Source organism: Phocoena sinus, chromosome 5, assembly GCF_008692025.1.
Source record: "Phocoena sinus isolate mPhoSin1 chromosome 5, mPhoSin1.pri, whole genome shotgun sequence".
In the NCBI taxonomy this organism is placed as follows: Eukaryota; Metazoa; Chordata; class Mammalia; order Artiodactyla; family Phocoenidae; genus Phocoena; species Phocoena sinus.
The window spans coordinates 35966988-35984946 of record NC_045767.1 but is presented as its reverse complement, the minus strand read 5'-3'; the positions used below and the strand labels follow the sequence as shown (position 1 = coordinate 35984946).

Here is a 17959-nt window from a genome sequence, read left to right as displayed (position 1 = left end):
TGATTTTGGGGGCCAGACTTCACATTCCTATTCTACAGCTGAATATGGTCCCATGTATCTAGAACGTTCATTAATGCTAGTCCCACAATCATTTATAAATTAAAGAAGAAGAAATATTTGCTTTAAAATATTAGGCTTTTTCTTGACACTTTCACATTATATGATAAGCATTTACATATTTTGGAATGAACACTTAAAAACATATTCAACAATTAGGTAGTAAATGGTAATACATTTGCTTATCTAAAGCATGCATACAAGCTTCACAGACTTTATTGAACTGTTTGTGGCAACTCTGTAAAGGCCACTACTATTTCAGCATTCAGTTTTGAATTTAATACTTTGAAGTTCTTATATACGTTAAACAGACTGTATGTGTCTGCACACTTGCATGTGTGTGTATGTATGTATGTATGTGCATCTACTTGTTTGTTGGTGTAATCAGAAGAAATTCAGCTTAAACACATACGATGAGGGGTGTGTAGACTTTTTGAACACCTTGTAACACTTTAAATATTTCTGACTTCAGGTCCAAAACAGGGGGTAGGATTGGAAAATTTGATGCTGTAGGAGCAATAGACCGTGATATTCTCTTGAAATAATTGCTTTTATCTTGTTCTTAAAAAAAACCAGGAGGTTCTGTATTGATGGAGACATGAAAATCCAGTAAAGTGTTATCGGTATTTATTTTAGCTGGATAGCTTTAAAAATCTGACTATTTTAAAGGAGAAGTCTGTACTATACAACCACATTCTCAGGAGGTTTCTGCTTTCTTGAGCAGGAGTGAGAGTATCCCTAATTCAAGAAAAGATGGTTTATAAGCACTGAGGTCTGGAAGGTAAATTCTACGCTTAATGGTGTACCTTGTTTTGTTATGGGTTTCAGAAATGTGTCAGTATATTTTTGCTTGTAGTAAAACAGATGCTTCTTTAGGACCATTAGCTCATTTCTTTCTGGAGAAATTTCTGAATTATCTAAGCAGACAAAAGGAAGGGTCTCTCTGTGGAAAGGTGTATATTATTCTCGTTCGCCTGGTATTAGTTCACATTTATCCAAGTATGGTCCAGCTTTCTACTCTAACAGTTGATTCAGCTTTCTATGTCTTACTTGATTTACCTATAGGTACTAATATACATATAGGCAGTACATAAACTTTTTGTCCTAAGGCTTTGCATCTGAATATATTTTCTGATACTTTCCCCTAGTCCTTACTCTTTTTTTCAGTGGGGGAAGGGGAGAGAATAAGGGCACTGTACAAGTATTAAGTTGACATCCACCTTAAACGTTTTCCTTGGGTTATGGAGGAGAAACACGTTTCCCTTTGGAGCTAGTAGATGTTCTTGTCCGCTGTCATAACTATGAATTACTATATTTAATTCTCACCTAAAAATTGGTAGTCAGGGGCTTCCCTGGTGGCGCAGTGGCTAAGAGTCCGCCTGCCGATGCAGGGGACACGGGTTCGTGCCCCAGTCTGGGAAGACCCCACATGCCGCGGAGCGGCTGGGCCCGTGAGCCATGGCCGCTGAGCCTGCATGTCCGGAGCCTGTGCTCCGCAACGGGAGAGGCCGCAACAGTGAGAGGCCCGCGTACCACAAAAAAAAAATAAAAATAAAAATAAAATTGGTAGTCAGAGATTCTTCCCTTCTCCATTAGAAAGCATCTTTAGTGTTTTGTAATCTACCTATCTTTTAAAAATTTTTTTAAATATTTGTGAAAAATAAAATAAGGATCAGAAGGATTTGCTTTGTCATTTTAAGGCCCTAATTTTGTTTCTTAGCTTTTGGCGCTTTAATATATGTAATGGTCAAAAAGTAAATAATTATTTTTTTTCTTTTGAAGCCACTTTCCCAGATAAAAATGTAAAGAAAATAATATGTACAGATGCCTAATAATTTGATTAGATTTCTTTTTCAGTTACATTTCTTGGAGAAAATCTTTAAATCTCAAAAAAATTTTATTCCACAGAATTAGTTCTCTTTTGCAAAGATTTTCATTAACTTTTACTCCTGGAGGTTAAGTTTCCATCATTCTAATGGTAAAATTAGTCATATAACTTTTTTCTGTTTTATAGCTATAGATGAAAACATATCATTTTATACAGGTTTTGTTTTAATTCATTCACATAATTATATTTTAAAGGTTCTTTAATCTTTTGGGAAAATCATATGTCACCTTAGTGTCACAAATGTATATTGCAGTTTTTCCGTGAGAAAAATGGAACATTCTACAAGTATTTTTCAGTATATTTTTCTGTTACATATAATAATTCCGTTTTCAAAGAATAAATTTAAAGGCCATTTTACTTTTGAGGGGGCAAATACCTGAATAGTGTCTTTGTTATACTTATATGCTATCTTTCTCAGTTGAAACATAGTTGCCTAAAAATTGCCCTTCTATTTTCAGAGAGTATGTAGGACAGGGCTGACCGACAATCAGGAGGGTGTGGGCCTATGGTGGCACCATGATGGCCTCACCCTACTCTTTCAGCTGAGGAAATGGATTTAGGAATATTCATCCACAGAAGTATAGGGTGAGCTTATGAAACTTGAAGTGGTGGAGGCAGATTTGGAATTCCGGCGGGAGCAGCCGTTGAAGCTTGGGTCTCTTGGAGGCACTCTCTTCTTCCGACTGGATTTGGTCTTATCCACATCACTGGGGTCAAACACCACTGTCATGGACTCCATCCTGGTCACAGTGTACAGGCTGCTTTGCCGAGTCGGGTGAAACCTGGTGGTCTTGAGCTCCAGCTCATCATAGCTAGAAACTTTGATGAAAGGACACCAGCGGAATGCTCTCTTGAAGCCAGCTCGAAATCTGAGGAGAAGCAGGCCATGGGAAGAAAAAGTCATGTTTTCAAGTGGAAATTTCCTTCAACTGGTGCAGAAAGCCCTACTTAATGCAGTTAAGCCAACTCAGTTTTTAAATTTAATTTTCTAGTCAAACTCTTAGAATTTATGCCACAGTATTGGTACTAGTCTTTTACGTTCTTCTTGTTTGAACTGAATCTTAATTTTCCATCAATGAGAAGCAAGCTCATCATATAGTAAAAGCACAGTATCACTAATCAATATGCTAAAGAAACAGTGTATGTTTCTTTAATAATTTTATACATTTACATAAGTGAATTAAGTTTGCTGGGTAAGGCAATTAAAAATGACATTTCAAAATAGCTTCTTACAGAAATAATTACACATTTATAAAGTCTCATTTAATATTAAAATTAATTGCTCATCTGGATGGTTTTTATCTAATCATATATGAAAGTGCAAAATCCTTGGCTTTGTAAACCATTAAATGAAGTTGATTAAAAACAGATGTACTGCTTATGGGGAGGTTTGAATTGATATATGGCTTATGCACTTACTGAAAAAGAGTAAGAATTTAGTAGTTTTTAAGAAACTTGAGGAACGGTGTGGTAGAGATCCAACTGGAAAACGAGCTTAGGATTTAGGTCATGTAGTTACTTCCATGAAATTCAGTTTCTGCTTGTGCTAAACCATATTGGTTTATTAAGGAAATTATTGACCCTATGAAACTTAACCCTTCTCCTCCATGTGCTGACCTTACAACTAAGGTGCTTTTTATCTGGAAACCACAGTTTACCTTTTTTTTCCCAGTCTTAAATTGAACTGTGAATATTTCTACTTTTCTTTCCAACTTCACTTAAAAAAATAGCGCCCCCTCCACCAGAGGCTGCACCCTGTCTAACTCGCTGACCTCATTATGCTGGAAGGAGGATTGTCATTCTTTAGTGTTGCTTCTGTTGCTCTCACAACACCTTCTATTTTGAAGTCTATTTACAAGACATCCTTTTTAATAGAGTCCACTCACATATGCCATCATCTCTCTGTCTGTGCATTTCTACGAAGTGCCTTCATTTCTTGGAGGACTTGAGCACATTTTCAACTCTCCTCCTTTAATAACAGGGCATTTCTTTGTCTTTGGCAAGTATAATTCTAAAGGGTTTGGAGAGAGAATTTGGCCTATATAAAACCCACCCAGGTAGAATCCCTAAAAGCATTGTTTTGAGGAGGTAATTGTTAAGGTGAGCTATTTCATTAAATAGGGAGGAGTCTAGAAAAATATCTAGCTCTGTGCTCCTCTCAGTGAATTTTTCAATTTTCCCTTCCTTTTGAATTTTAAATGTGCATCAGGGAGCTGGAACAGCATTATATGCTTTCACTGAAGTCAGAAGTGAAAAGGAGCTTGCATTTGGTAGTCTTGTGTTTACCTCTTATTCAGACAGCAGTAGATGATGGGGTTGTACATGGTTGAGCTCATTGCCAGCCAAAAGCTAGCCAGGTAGACCTGCTGAATATATTTCCACCTATTTAGTTGTTGATAGATCGCGGTGAGGATGAAGTAAATATGATAGGGCAGCCAGCAGATGGCAAATGTCACCACGACAATAATCATCATTTTTACAACCTGGGAAGACAGAAAGAGGTCATTTTTGGCAAATATAAAAGTCATTGTATCTATTAGTTCTAATAGCCTACTGCAAATCATATTTTTCTGCCAATACAGTTAAATACATAGCGTGCCTAAGAAATAGTCAATATATTAAAAAATGGCAAGATAATATAAGGATAGTTACCTAAGGTAAGTTTCAAGAAAGCGTGCTTGTGTCACCTAGTGAATGGGTGACAATCACTCAAACAGAACCAAATACATTTTAATTGGCTTGAAGAAAATACATGTTTATAAAACATCAAAAAGCCTGGGGGAGAAAGAAGCAAGAGCTAGGATTTGGCTGTGCTAGCCTGAACTGTAAAATAGTGAAGACATTACATCTAGAGAACTGACTGTTGAGTCACAGTGGAGGTATATCAGGCTGTAGTGGCTGAGTGTGTTCTTCAGTATTTATTATAGCCTGAGTATAGGTTATGGCTGTTTAGATTTCTTTACTCTAATACCATTCCCCCTGGGAAACCGTCTGAATGTTACCTTGGTTTCTTTTCTAATCTGATATTGGTAAAGGTTTCTCTGGATAGTGGAAAAAGATATTCACATTAGTTTGAGAAAATATCACTACTTTTAAATTTGTAAGTAGGCAGTTGGCTTATACAACTGGTTTATATACCAATTTCTTTGAGTTTGGTAAGCATGGGCCATTTCCTCTGTTCTACACTTTTGAACCACAATATGCTGGAAAGCTCTAGTCAAAGTAGAATGTCAATCTCTATTTCTCCTCCATTAGTCTTTAAATTCCTAAAAGACATTGAGAATGTCTTAATTATATTAACGTCCCCAGCATCTAGCACAGTCTCTAGTGTATTGCTGGAGATAGATAATTAGATATAAAATGAATGAATAATGAACGACAATGTACAATTCATAACAGGAAGTTGAATGGGAGGATGTTTTGTGTGTCTGTAAATAAGCTAAAATCTGTTCCATTGTGTCTATAAGAAAGGTAGACTCAAAGTTATTGAACACCGTGAGCAGCTTCACTTTCTATGTGAAAAGAAATAATAATAACAACATCCTCAGATAACCTCATTTAATATTTCTCATTACCAATCTGTCGAGTAAATTTGTTCATACTTCTTTTGGGAATTTGTAAAAAGTTTAGAATAATAAATAAAATAATTTTGAGGCTTAACCACAGTCACAGAACACCAATCAGAGAAAGTCCTGATGTAAACAGCCTATGTAGCATCTTGAAGCTATGAAAGTACATTATTTAAGTACTGGACTCATTATTTGATTGCAAGTTGGGATTCAGATGAAAGTTGACAAGATTAAAAATCATGAGAGACATGATTCTAGAAATAGACAAGGCATGATGGATCAATGTGGAAGGCAAAGCTTTCCCAAGGGCCTAATCGCGGTTAGCATCCAGGTATTTAGTATTAGCTGATGGTAATTGGCCATCAGAGCTGAAAATCCAGGTCAGTAGCTCACAGAATGTCATCACTGGCCCCACCATGCAGTGTTTTGATTTTCTCAATGTTCTGTCAATTGCATTTTTTTTCTGAATAACTGTGTTCAGAATTCTGCATTTTATCTCTCCTATTTTTTATTCATATATTTGTAGAATACAAGTAAGGAGTCTATTTGATTATAATTTTACATTTATACAATGTTTCACACATCTAACAACTTATTAATTGGTTTTCAATTGCACTTTAGGAAGCTGAGGCAAAGACCAAAAGATTTGATGACTGTGATTCATGGGATCTAAGTTAAAATTTTTAAAACTCAGCCTCTTAAGTCTGTTTTTTTCTGCTTACAATTAATAAGGTTTATTGAATGTCTATTGGGTCTAAAAAACATAATAGAAAAAAATAATGAGTAGAAAACTAATTCCTTATCCTGAAGAAGATTATAATATAATGAAAAATGCAAAAATGTAAATTAAAACTGCGTAAGAATGGGGATGCAAACATGTAAATAAATTGAAAATATTTATGAGAACTTAATAGTTTATTATAAGCAGGAATGAAACTTACTAGTTTATTATAAGCAGGAATGACTCAATGCATGTTACCTGTAGACTCAGGGAAGTTTAGACTGAATGACATGGCTTTGGTTGATTTTTTCATTCTTCAATATGTGAACATCCTATTGTTCCTTGAACATTGTACACAAGCTCCTGTCCAAGATTATTCTCCCTGGCTTCTCCCTCTCCTTCTTCCCCCAGTTATGCTCACTGACTAGCAACCTCATCTCATTCAAACCTTTGCACAGTTGTCACTTTTTCTGTGAATCATTTTCTGACCAGCCTATTTAAAATTGCAATCTGTCCTTCCAGCACCCCAAACCCCTTAGCTTGCTCTTTACTTTCAGTTGGTTGTGTTTATTCTTTACTTTGTGTCTCCTTATGCTAGAACACAAAAAAAGCAAGAATGTTCTGCTTGTTTTCTTTACCTATGTATTTCAGGCATGTAGACTGGATTCACACATAATTGGTGTTCAAAGTTTTGAAAAATAAGTAAATGAAACTGAATACAAAAGCTAAAAGACTTTTAGTTGGCTAAGTGATGTTCACAGTTTTACTCTGTCATGAATCACTGGTATCATTTGTCCTCCAACTTTAAAATGAACATGTGTATATAGAACTATTTCCCTTTTCTAGGCAAACAAATTCAGGTAAAGCATGTTAGTGCACAAACAGTATTACTTATATATTATTCTGGATGCATGAAAGCATTGCATTTCGTTCTGAATAAATGTTAAGGGTAAGAAAAATATTTATGACAATGTGAACATGGTACAAGCTACTGTGTTAAATACAGAATCAGCAAATGTACATAAAAGCTTATTTAATTGCTTTAATACAGACTAACCAGTTTCCCTTTGCATGAAACAGTTTTTTAACGATAGCTGAAGAGCTGCAAAGGCTATCAGAGTCTTGTAATGTGACTTCCTACCATCAATGTGGAAGAAGTCTGGAATGTGGGAAAATTAAAGTGCATGTGTAGAAACAGAGTATCAGATAACTTATAATTCACATATATATGGCCTTAAGGACCCTGTTGCAAAACATTTAGAGACCTATTTGAAGATTTTTAGGAAAAATCTAAAAGAACCTAAAAGAAAGGATCTTTTATCGTGAAACAACAGCTATATTTTACTGATTCATTGCTCTCAAATACATTTGAACCATTACCTTGGGTCTCTGCTCATAAAATCTTCTGGAATGATTTCATATATCAAACTTTCAGGCCCCCAGGTTTGATGTAAATGCAAAAGTAGGCTCCTGGGTGGACAAAATTGCCTTGCTTTGTGAAATGCTGAAATCAAGAAATTGTAATCATCTTCCTCATAAAAAGGCAAGGGAAAGAGCACTTTGAAGCACAAACCTTGAGCAATGATAGATGTGCAACTGCTCAGTTCCCCTGTGTCTCATGGCTGGACAATGGTACTAGCTCAGACAGGCTACATATGCTAAGCAGGAAAGTTGGTGGACTTTCTGAAACTCCTGATACGTTTCAGGCAAGATAAGAGACTGGGATAGAGATGACTCAAATCTTTCACCATGCCTTAACAAATTTTATTGTAACTTGATACAAAGATTGATCGATGTTGGGTATTTCTTGAAGCAGAAAGACATATCCAGCTTCTGTGGCGATTGGATTTACTCTCCATGGCAACATGGATAGCTGTGGCCATCCATTGTCCTTGGCACAGGGACTTACCAGTTGAGAAAGAAGGGAGGTGGGACAAGGGAGGTAGCTCTTATAGCAACATTGCCTCTTCTTAATAGTTTAGAATCCACTTTACTCGTACATAGGCAGGATGGAAATGCATGTCATAAGTTAGTGAGAATAAGCTTTGGGCACCTTTTCTTCAGGTATCAGGGAAAAAAAATCTTTGACTTTTTATCCTGTACAGGTTAGACTGGAATGCCTGCAGCTGTTCTTATCTATCATATTAAATTAATGCAGGATGGATGATTTTGAGGTTTTAAGTTGTAAGAGAAAAAAGAATCAGTCTAGGAAATTAATTTGCCAGTCTAGGAAATATTGCCAACCTTAAAAAAATCTAGGAATTATATTCTTCAAGGGGGAATTTATTCTTTTTAAATGTCTGAATTGGAAATGGCCAACTGTATGTGAGAAGGAACTTCTTGTTTTGATTAAAACCTCAGAGCATGTTTTGAAGAACCATCCCATGGACTATATACTCTACCACTTCTCTGTACCTTTTATCTGCACAAATATTCTTAAATAGCCATTATATCTCCTTAGTTCAAAATTACAGGCCTGCTTATTCTAACTTCATAATAGCAAATTAAAATAATATTCTCAAGAGTAATGTATGGAAAAAAATTAATGACAAGCATCAAAATCTAAAGTACTACTTCTTGGACTATTTAGGTTGGACTTTTGCTGCTTCAGTTTAAAAGAACATGCTTAAAAACTTCAGTCCCAAGGGAGAAAAAGAGAACTAAGTAGTAACACTTGTGAAAAAAGTTCAGGATAGTCCAGAAGACGAGTTGAATTTTGCCAATAATTTCATAATTAGATGTGATTATAGGTGTATTTTGTTAGTGTCATCCAAGAAATTTGACACTGTTGCCAAATCCAACTAGCATGACTATACAATTAACATTAGTTTAGAGCAATGCCTGTAAGGAATTATGTCAAGGTGAAACAAATGAGAAAACCCTATGTGTATATACATGGAATGTGGAAAATATTTCTGTGTGAGTGTGTGTGTGTGTGTGTGTGTGTGTGTGTGCAGTATTGTGTTTGGATTCTACTTCTTTACACTTCATTGGTCATGCTTCATTTTTAATGTAATTTCACTTGTCCACTGGAAACTTAGAATTTTAAAGTATTGTAAGATTTCAGGTTTATGATGATCTGAAGACATAAAAGGGAATGCAGCCAGCAGCCACAAAAAGGAAGACAGGAGGACATTAGAATAAGAAGTCCATTAAGGCAAGAGGAAATAAAGTTTGATGTTATGGGATCATGGTTAAAGATAAAAACTTATAGAGGCTTAATATGGACTCAATTATGTCCTCACCACCACATTCTTTAAAGTTTACATTCCTTTTTATTTATTAGAAGTTTTTTCTAGATTTATTGAGATATAATTGGCATGTAACATTGTGCAAGTTTAAGGTGTACAAAATAATGATTTGATACATGTATCTATTGTGAGATGATTATCCCAGGTGGGTTAGTTAACACCTTCATTACATCACATAATTACCCTTTGTGTGTGTGTGTGTGTTGAGAACATTTAAGATCTACTCTCTTAACATCTGTGAGGCATCCCCAGTGGCTTGTGAGCTGGCTTCCTGATGGAGTCCATGATGGGTTAGTGGGATCCAAGTCCCTTTGATACGTTCAGTTTGGAGCCCTGCCTGCCGTTCTCCCAGCTGCTCTCTGTCCCCTAGTTGTGCAGATCTCCACAGTCCTCTGGATGGAGGGAGACAGAGATGGGTATCTTTGGCAGGGCTGCACACATCCGAGGAAGCCTGGCACTCCCCCGTCACATGCTCTTATTGCCCCCCCAGGGAGAAATCACAGCTGAGAAGGCCCTCTTGGCACTGAGCTGTGTCACCTTGGGGAAGAGGTGATGTGTGTAAAGTCAGTTTGTTCCTCTTACTCTTTCCACCGCATCCAACCTCAGATTTTTTTGTGCTGGAACTTCTTTGCTGGACTCCTGGACTTCCACAAAGGCTCTCTGATCCGTGGGTGACTGTCTAAATCACTTTTTTCAAGGGACTCCTGGTTCACAGCTAAGCGGGGGCAGAGCTGGTTCATGGGCCACTCAGGGGTTCACAGCCAAACAGAGGTCTGTATGTCTATTATCTGTCTTCCTGTGGGCAAGACTCTCCCAGCTGTGGTGCTGGTGATGGAACCAAAGCCAGACGGGGCTGTACCCAAGTCCTCAGAGGTATGAAGCTGTTTCTGGATCTGTAGCTGAGACCGTGGTAGGCGAGTCAGCCGCCAGGGTGCAGGCCATTCTTCAAAGTGACTCTCCTCATTCTTGGACTGCACTGCGGTTTCAGTCTCCTACCTGGATCTCCCAGTTTCTACAAAAGCACTCTTGCCCGTGGATAGATGCCAAATTGTTGTCATTGAGTGGGGCTATGATGAGGCACATCTTATTTGGCCATCTTGCTGATGTCACTCCCCCAGATTAATAGATTGAAGTCCTAACCCTCAGTACCTCAGCACCTCAGCATGTGACTGTATGTGGAGACGGGGTCTTTAAAGAAGTAATTAAGTTAAAATAAGGTCATTAGTGTGGGACCTATACCAATATGACTGGTGTTCTTAAAAGAAGAGGTGGGGCTTCCCTGGTGGCACAGTGGTTGAGAGTCTACCTGTCAATGCAGGGGACACGGGTGCGTGCCCTGGTCCGGGAAGATCCCACATGCCACGGAGTGGCTAGGCCCGTGAGCCATGGCCGTTGAGCCTGCGCGTCCGGAGCCTGTGCTCCGCAACGGGAGAGGCCACAACAGTGAGAGGCCCACATACCGCAAAAAAAAAAAAAAAAAAAAAAAAGAGGTGATTAGAATACAGATACACAGAAAGAAGACCATGTGAAGATAGAGGGTTACAGCCATCTGCAACATAGCAGAGTGATCTTAGAAGAACCCAACCCTTGATGACACCTTGAACTCAGACTTCTAGCTTCCAGAATTGTGAGAAAATATTTCTGTTGTTTAAACTACCAGTCTATGGTATTTTGTTATGCAGCCTGAATAGATTAATACAGTGTTTGAAATGCTAAGGAGAGTATATTACATATGGCTTAATTCCAGCAAAGTAGGAGGCAAAATACTATACAAGTTCCCAGTGAAAATGGAGACTTCCAGAGAGGTTTTGATTGCCTGGAAATTGCTTTCGGGGAAGTAAATGATAGACCAGGATCTCTATTTCCATCACTTGAGCCTCTCTTAGGTTATATATGGCCTTCCTCACAAGCACTGTTTTCCATGATAATTCCTTTGTAACAGAAATGACAAGCACTGAGAAAGCTTACTTGCTGGGCAAGGTGATAGATTCTTTGTGGTTGTTATACAAGTCAAAAGTCCAATTGAATCTGTCACTTGAGCTTAGACTGAAGAGTGGTTCCTTTGATTAAGGCAAAAGGCTTCTTTGTTATCAAACTTAGGTATTCACTTCTGAAGGAGCAGATCTGGCTTGTTAGTATTTAGAGGAAGACAGTTAAAATAGAAAATAGCCAGAAAAAATTTCTATGGTTTATAAAACAATAGAAGCAAATTTATCTACCAGTATTTCAGCTATTCAAATAAATAAGACCAACTTCAACAAGAATTAACAAAAAACAAATTGTCACATATTATGAATATTGGGGCCAAGTCATGTTTTTGAAGCTTCTTTTATAGTAGAATAGGGAAGAATGTCAAAATATGGTTTAAAAATGTGGTTTACTTTACAGGTATACATCTAGCTAATAACACAAAAATGTAATAAAATTATAATACTCAGAACATATGGACAAAATATATAAATGTATCATTCATAGTGAACTACAAGGTGATAGTTTAAAAATGGGACTGGAATTTGAAATTGTTTGATCAATATCTTCTGATCTTACTTATTGAGATGGCCTGGGTTGTTACACTGTAACTGGACAGCAATAGAGAGCCCATTCCTGACTTTACATTTCAAATTTCTCTCTCTTAAATTCTGGAAGGTATAGCAGTGTTTTACAATTTCTCATTCTGTGCTCTATTTAAGGACTTTCTTTTCCTTCAAAACTTCTATTTCCTTGTCTTTCCCTTTACTACCTTTCTGTGCTAGTTTGTGATGACACAGTTTCTGTGCTACAGAAACAATGCTCAGCTTGCTGGAGTGCTGCACTCAGCCAGGTAGTTCTAACAGTCATTTTGAGAATCACTAAAGGAAAGTCAAGCTGATAGTTACATTGTCGTTTGAGAGACGTATGGCCAGTGGGTACATTTAAGGGCAGAAGTGGTGTATGAGTCAGTGGAGTTGTGTCCCTCTTTGATTTTAGTAAAAGGCTTAGTGCTTTTTATATTCATTTTAAAACTTTCAAATATATGAGTTTATTTAAACTCCATGAAAAACCTTTGACCATATAGTTTCTCCATTTTATGGATGATAGACTTAAAACCAAGGAGGGAGATGATTTCTTAAGATCCCAAAGGCAAGTTCAGAGCTAGGATTACTGGGCCTCTTCCTTCTTCATTAGCTAGGGATCATTTTGTATACATTCTGCTTCTCAAGACCCTGAAAAATAACCTTTGCTTCTTTCCTCATGTAGCATTCTCAGGGGATGCTTAAGTGAAGGGTAGTCAAAGAACCTTACTCCACTAAGGGACAGCTCAAATGATATTTATGTGATATGAGATATTTTTCTAAATCTGGAAGGGGAAAGAGTGAGAAAGTAAGTTGGAATGGTGGAGTGGGCCTGAGAATTTGAAGTTGGAACCTGGCTGATCTAACACTACATGAATAAGGACAGACTTATCTGTACTAAGACTATGAAATAGGGACTCAATTCTTCAAATATTTTATGTGCTCATATGGTACCACTTACTTCCACGTTATTTATTTATGTCAAACACAGTTAAAGACAAATGGAAAAAAAGCATAAATCTTTGACAATATCATATATTCATTATACCTGGAAACCATAAAGCAAGTCTGCTGAAAGGACTGTTTTAGTCTCAAATAAATAGTTACTGTTAGGGTTTAGGATCTTTTGACAGACAGAAGTGGGGGAGAGAGTCAAGAAGATTTCTGTCTCAGTTACCCTTCTGGGGAAGAGGGTGTAAAAGAGGAAAGAGCTGCAATCAACTGCCAGGTCATCTCATCCTTCTCTGTTCTAGAAGTTGCAAGGAGGGATCTGGTATCTTGAGAATGCTCCTGGCCAGGTGAAGGGCTAGGCTGACATCATTTGCCAGAACAGCAGATTTTATGCCTTGATATGTGTTTATATATCTTGTCCTTTTAGAAACACAGTGTTGTTAATAAATTGTGGTCTGAAAGGTTGAGCCAGCCAGTGTCTTTTGCAATTGGCTTTTATCTTAAAGGTGTGCATACTTTAATTGTTTTTTGAAACAGCATAAATCTAGAATATTTAAGATTACTCTTTTCTATATTTCTATAGAAAATAAGATCAGTCACTGAAAATTAATTTTTTTCTCTATAGTATATGACAAACTAAGAAAACATGGTTTATTAATAAATGTTGTCCTTATTTGTAGTTACCTTGAAATAAATCTACATGATTTGCACATGTTTACCACTGGAATGCCCTAATCCAATTTCTTTCCCCGTAAAATTTTCTCTGCATCCTTTGGGAGAGTACCTCAAGTTCACCTCTTGGAGTAGCTTCCCTCATTTCTTCATGCAGGTAGGGTTAAATACTTCCTAATTAGATTTAGCATATTATACTTATAACACAGATATATGTTACAGTCGAGCATGTTTCTGTTTTCTTCTGTCTGGATATGGGGACAGGCATTATTCATCTTTGTGTCTCCAAAACTTAGCATAGTTCTTGACATTCAATAAATACCTATTGACTGAGGATATTTTAATTTTACCAACCATTTTATGAACACTTTAATTGCAAAAAATATCATTTATCTTACCAGTTTTTTGCCCTATCATGTACATAATAGGATTTCAAAAATATTATTTCAGTGAATAAAACAAAAACACCTTTATATATTTTAAACCAAAATTAAAATCATTATCATTGCCCTTGGCTTTTGTATTTAGCAGGATATTTGGAAAGAATAGCTATATGAACCATGTGAAGGTACAGCTTTAAGAAAGAAGTTCAATTATGTTTGCTTACTTAATCTTTATATCCTTAAATTACAATTGTTCTACAATAATGCCACTTTTCTAAAGAAACCAAGGCCCTAGGCTCTCAAGATACAGTGCTAAATTAAAAAGAAAAATAAAAGTTGTCTATTTTCACAGAATTTACATCCTATTAAAGATGTAGTCATTACATAATAAATACACAAATACATATGAATTACAAATTATGATGATTTCTATGGAGAAAAAGAATTATATCTAGATTTATGGAATGCAATGGAAGTTATATTTGAGGAAGTAATATTTAAGCTGGAACCTAGAGGATGTACAGAGAGAAGAATGAAGGGCATATCATTCTATGTCCTGATAATAGTGTGAGTGAAGACTGAGAAGTGGGATAAACTTTGATGTGCTAGAGCAGGTGAGAGCAAGTGTCACTGGAACATAGTATGTGAAAGGTGAAGTTTCATAGAATTAGATTGGCAGAGTAAGTGGTAGCAAGATTCTGCAGGATCTCATAGGTTATTTTGGGGGTTTGCAATAGCTTTGATCTATTTTCTTAACTATATCGGGGAACCACTGAAAAACTAGGCAGACTGCATGAGTTGATTTAGAATTTAAAAACATCATCTTGTACAGCATGGTGACTATTGTTAACAATACTGTACTGTATATTTAAAAGTTGCTAGGAGAGTAGATCTTAAAAGTTCCCATAATAAGAAAAAATTATAACTATGTGTGCTGATGGATGTTAACCAGACTTACTGTGGTGATCATATAGCAATTTATACAAATATTAAATCATTATGTTGTATACCTAAAACTAATATAATGTTATATTTAAAATTATATCTCAATAAAAAATCTTGGATGCTGAATGGAGAATAAATTTGAAGAGAACAAGTGTAGATCTGGGGAAATGAGTTGGAGAGGCGGTGGTAGTGGACGTAATGACTGTTGTAATGATAGTATCTTGGAGAATTATTTCAATGGAAGTGGAGAGAAGTACAGAAATGGGAGATATTTTTCAGGAGGGACTCATTAGGGTTTAATTTAATACCTGGGTGAATGGAAGTGCCAACTACTAATATTTGGATGACTGTAGAAAGAGTCTGCTTTTACGACAGACATGGAGACTTAAAGATCAGTTTTGTATATTATAATCTAAAAATACCTCAGAAATAGCCAAAACAAGGACATCAAGTATGCAGCTGATTATTGCATAAACTTAGAGCTCATAGAGGAAGTATTGCTTTGGAATATATATTTCAGAGTCAGAGACCTATAGATGATATTTAATGTCATGGAAATGAATGAATATAAAAATGAATATAGAAAGATAGCAATGAATATATTCTGTATTATTGGTTCTGTTTCACTGAAGAACCCTTACTAATACTGCTATGATATCAATTATACTGCACAGCTTCTTATTGCATACTCCATATTTTTGGCCTTCCTAGAAGTAGTCCAATTTCTGAGCACTTTCATTTTTATATAAAAATATATTTGATCTAGGGGAGAATACATTTTTTCTGATCATCTAATCTATTCCTCATTAGTTTAGCTAATGGCATTATGGCATTGCTTCATACATTGTTAATTCATTGATTCTGCAAATATTTATTGAGCATTTTGTATATATATGCATATATATGGTACTGGCTCAAACAATTAGCGAGGCCGAGAACTTCCACAATTTTCCATCTGCAAAATGGAGACCCGGGAAGGCTGGTGGAGAAAATAGATGTCACAACTTAAGCAGTCAGGCAGAGAGCAAATTCAACCTTCTTCTGCTTTTTTGTTGTATTTAGGCTCTCAACAGATGAGATGATGTCCACCTACATTGGGGAGGACCATCTGCTTTACTTATTCCACCAATTCAAATGCTAATCTCTTCTGGAAATATCCTCACAGACACACCCAGACATAATATTTAACCAGCTATCTGGGTATCTGATGGCCCAGTCAAGATGACACATAAAATTAATCATTACAATAGCATAGGCTTCATTATGCCATTGAATTGAATTTTAGTATGTTACTAATAGAGAAAGATAGATACATGTCTGGATTGTTCATTGCATTCTATTTCAATGGTGGCTAAAGGAACTATTTTCATACACAAACTTATTTTTATGATGTGTGATATTATGTCAGTGTAGATTTATTTATACCCTAAGGTAAATATAAGTCAAAACACATATTCTAGAAGCTTGTGCTTTCTCCCCTTAATTTCAGCAGTGGTAAAAAGAAAGAATTTGCTTTTTATTGAAAGGAATAACTCAGAAAAGATAACAATATGTAGGTACATTTAGTTTTATAAGACTGTTTAAGAAAGAGGATAGTAGATAAATAAGCAAGTTAATAAATAATAAATAAAATCTCAAAGAGTAAAAGTAAGGGACAAACAGTTGCCTCCTAAGACATAAGGGAAACTAAAATTTGTTGAGACCCTGTTATGTGCAAGGTACTGTGCTTGCATTGTATGCATTATATGCTCATTTTAATTAATGCTATTGGTATGTATTGGAGGTGCCCAGCTAACTGTGTTTTAATTAAAGTGAAAAGTCTAGTAGGTAAGAATTTATTTTCTAACAGGGAGTGTTGTCAAGAAGTAGAAGAGGCTGATTCTGGAGGTAAAGGTAAATAGAACATCTCTCTGTACATTAAATTCTGTTCAAGTGAATGACTCCACATTGCTAAGCTAGACCTCTCCTCTAACCTTCTGTTACTTTTTCCCTTGTGATCCTTAGGTGTTTGGCATATCTGTTTGTGTTTTGATATATTTCTTCATTTTCAATGGTGACATCTTCTTTTTCAACAATTGGAGTCTTAAATTTAAAAACGATACATTTAGTCTCATGATTTTCATGCCATAATTAAGAGATCTTATCTTTTGTGTTTTAGTCCATGAAGTACAGATTACTCTAAGTGCTCTGCTTCTCTGTCTTGTTTCTAGCAGCTGGGTTCCCTAAGGTTTGTTTTTATTTCCTTTTGCCAAGTCTAGGCCCTGTCTGTCTTTGCCTGTAAAGATAAACTGAGTGTTCTTTTCAGGACTGCAAATCTGACATGACAGAGGGAGCACAGTCTTCTCTCCTATTGTTCAGCTATGTGTCCTCGGAAGATGGAGAAAGACAGTCTAGTCTGCCCCGTGTGGCCGTAGTGGGCGTATTAGCACTTTCACAGTCTCCGGAATAATGAGGTTGATGCATAAAACCCTGTGCTTTTCTCTCCTTGATTGTACCACCTTCTGGCTTCACACACCCTGCTGAGCTCTGCCCACTCTCCTATCACAGTTACTGCTTCACTCAGAAGACTTAGCATGTGGCAGATGAGAAGGTAGAACTCAGGCCACCATCTTCCCCAGAATGGTAACCTGTGTGAATATCTCAAAGACATCTCAAATTTTATGTATTAAAAAATTTCCCTCCATTCTCCACTCCCCCTCCCCACCCCCCCTTCCAAGGCTGTTCTTTCTGTGAACTTCCCTATCTCTGTAAGTGGCACCACCACCCATCTAGACATTTAGAAGTCATGCTTATTTCTTTGCATCCCCTCATTTGCACTGCCCCATTCAATACCTAGGCAAATCCTGTTGGCCAAGTCACCAAAATATGTCTAAATCTTTTTGTCTTGTCATCTCTATTACTATAATCTCTGGGAAAGCATCATTATCTTTCTCCTGGACTAATGCAATAACCACCTAATTGGACTTTGCT

At 36.5% G+C, this 17959-nt stretch overlaps 1 protein-coding gene across 1 annotated transcript in view; it reads right to left on the bottom strand.

The window, feature by feature from the left end:
* Positions 1-1793: 1793 nt before the first annotated feature.
* The window catches only part of TACR3 (tachykinin receptor 3), a 68855-nt gene continuing 52689 nt past the window's right edge, over positions 1794-17959 (bottom strand). The window contains exons 4-5 of the mRNA XM_032632838.1: positions 4232-4428; positions 1794-2814 (exon numbers count right to left, since the gene is read on the bottom strand). Coding sequence (XP_032488729.1) covers positions 2502-2814; positions 4232-4428 — 510 coding nt within the window. The 3' untranslated portion in view covers positions 1794-2501. The remainder of the gene's footprint in view (positions 2815-4231; positions 4429-17959) is intronic.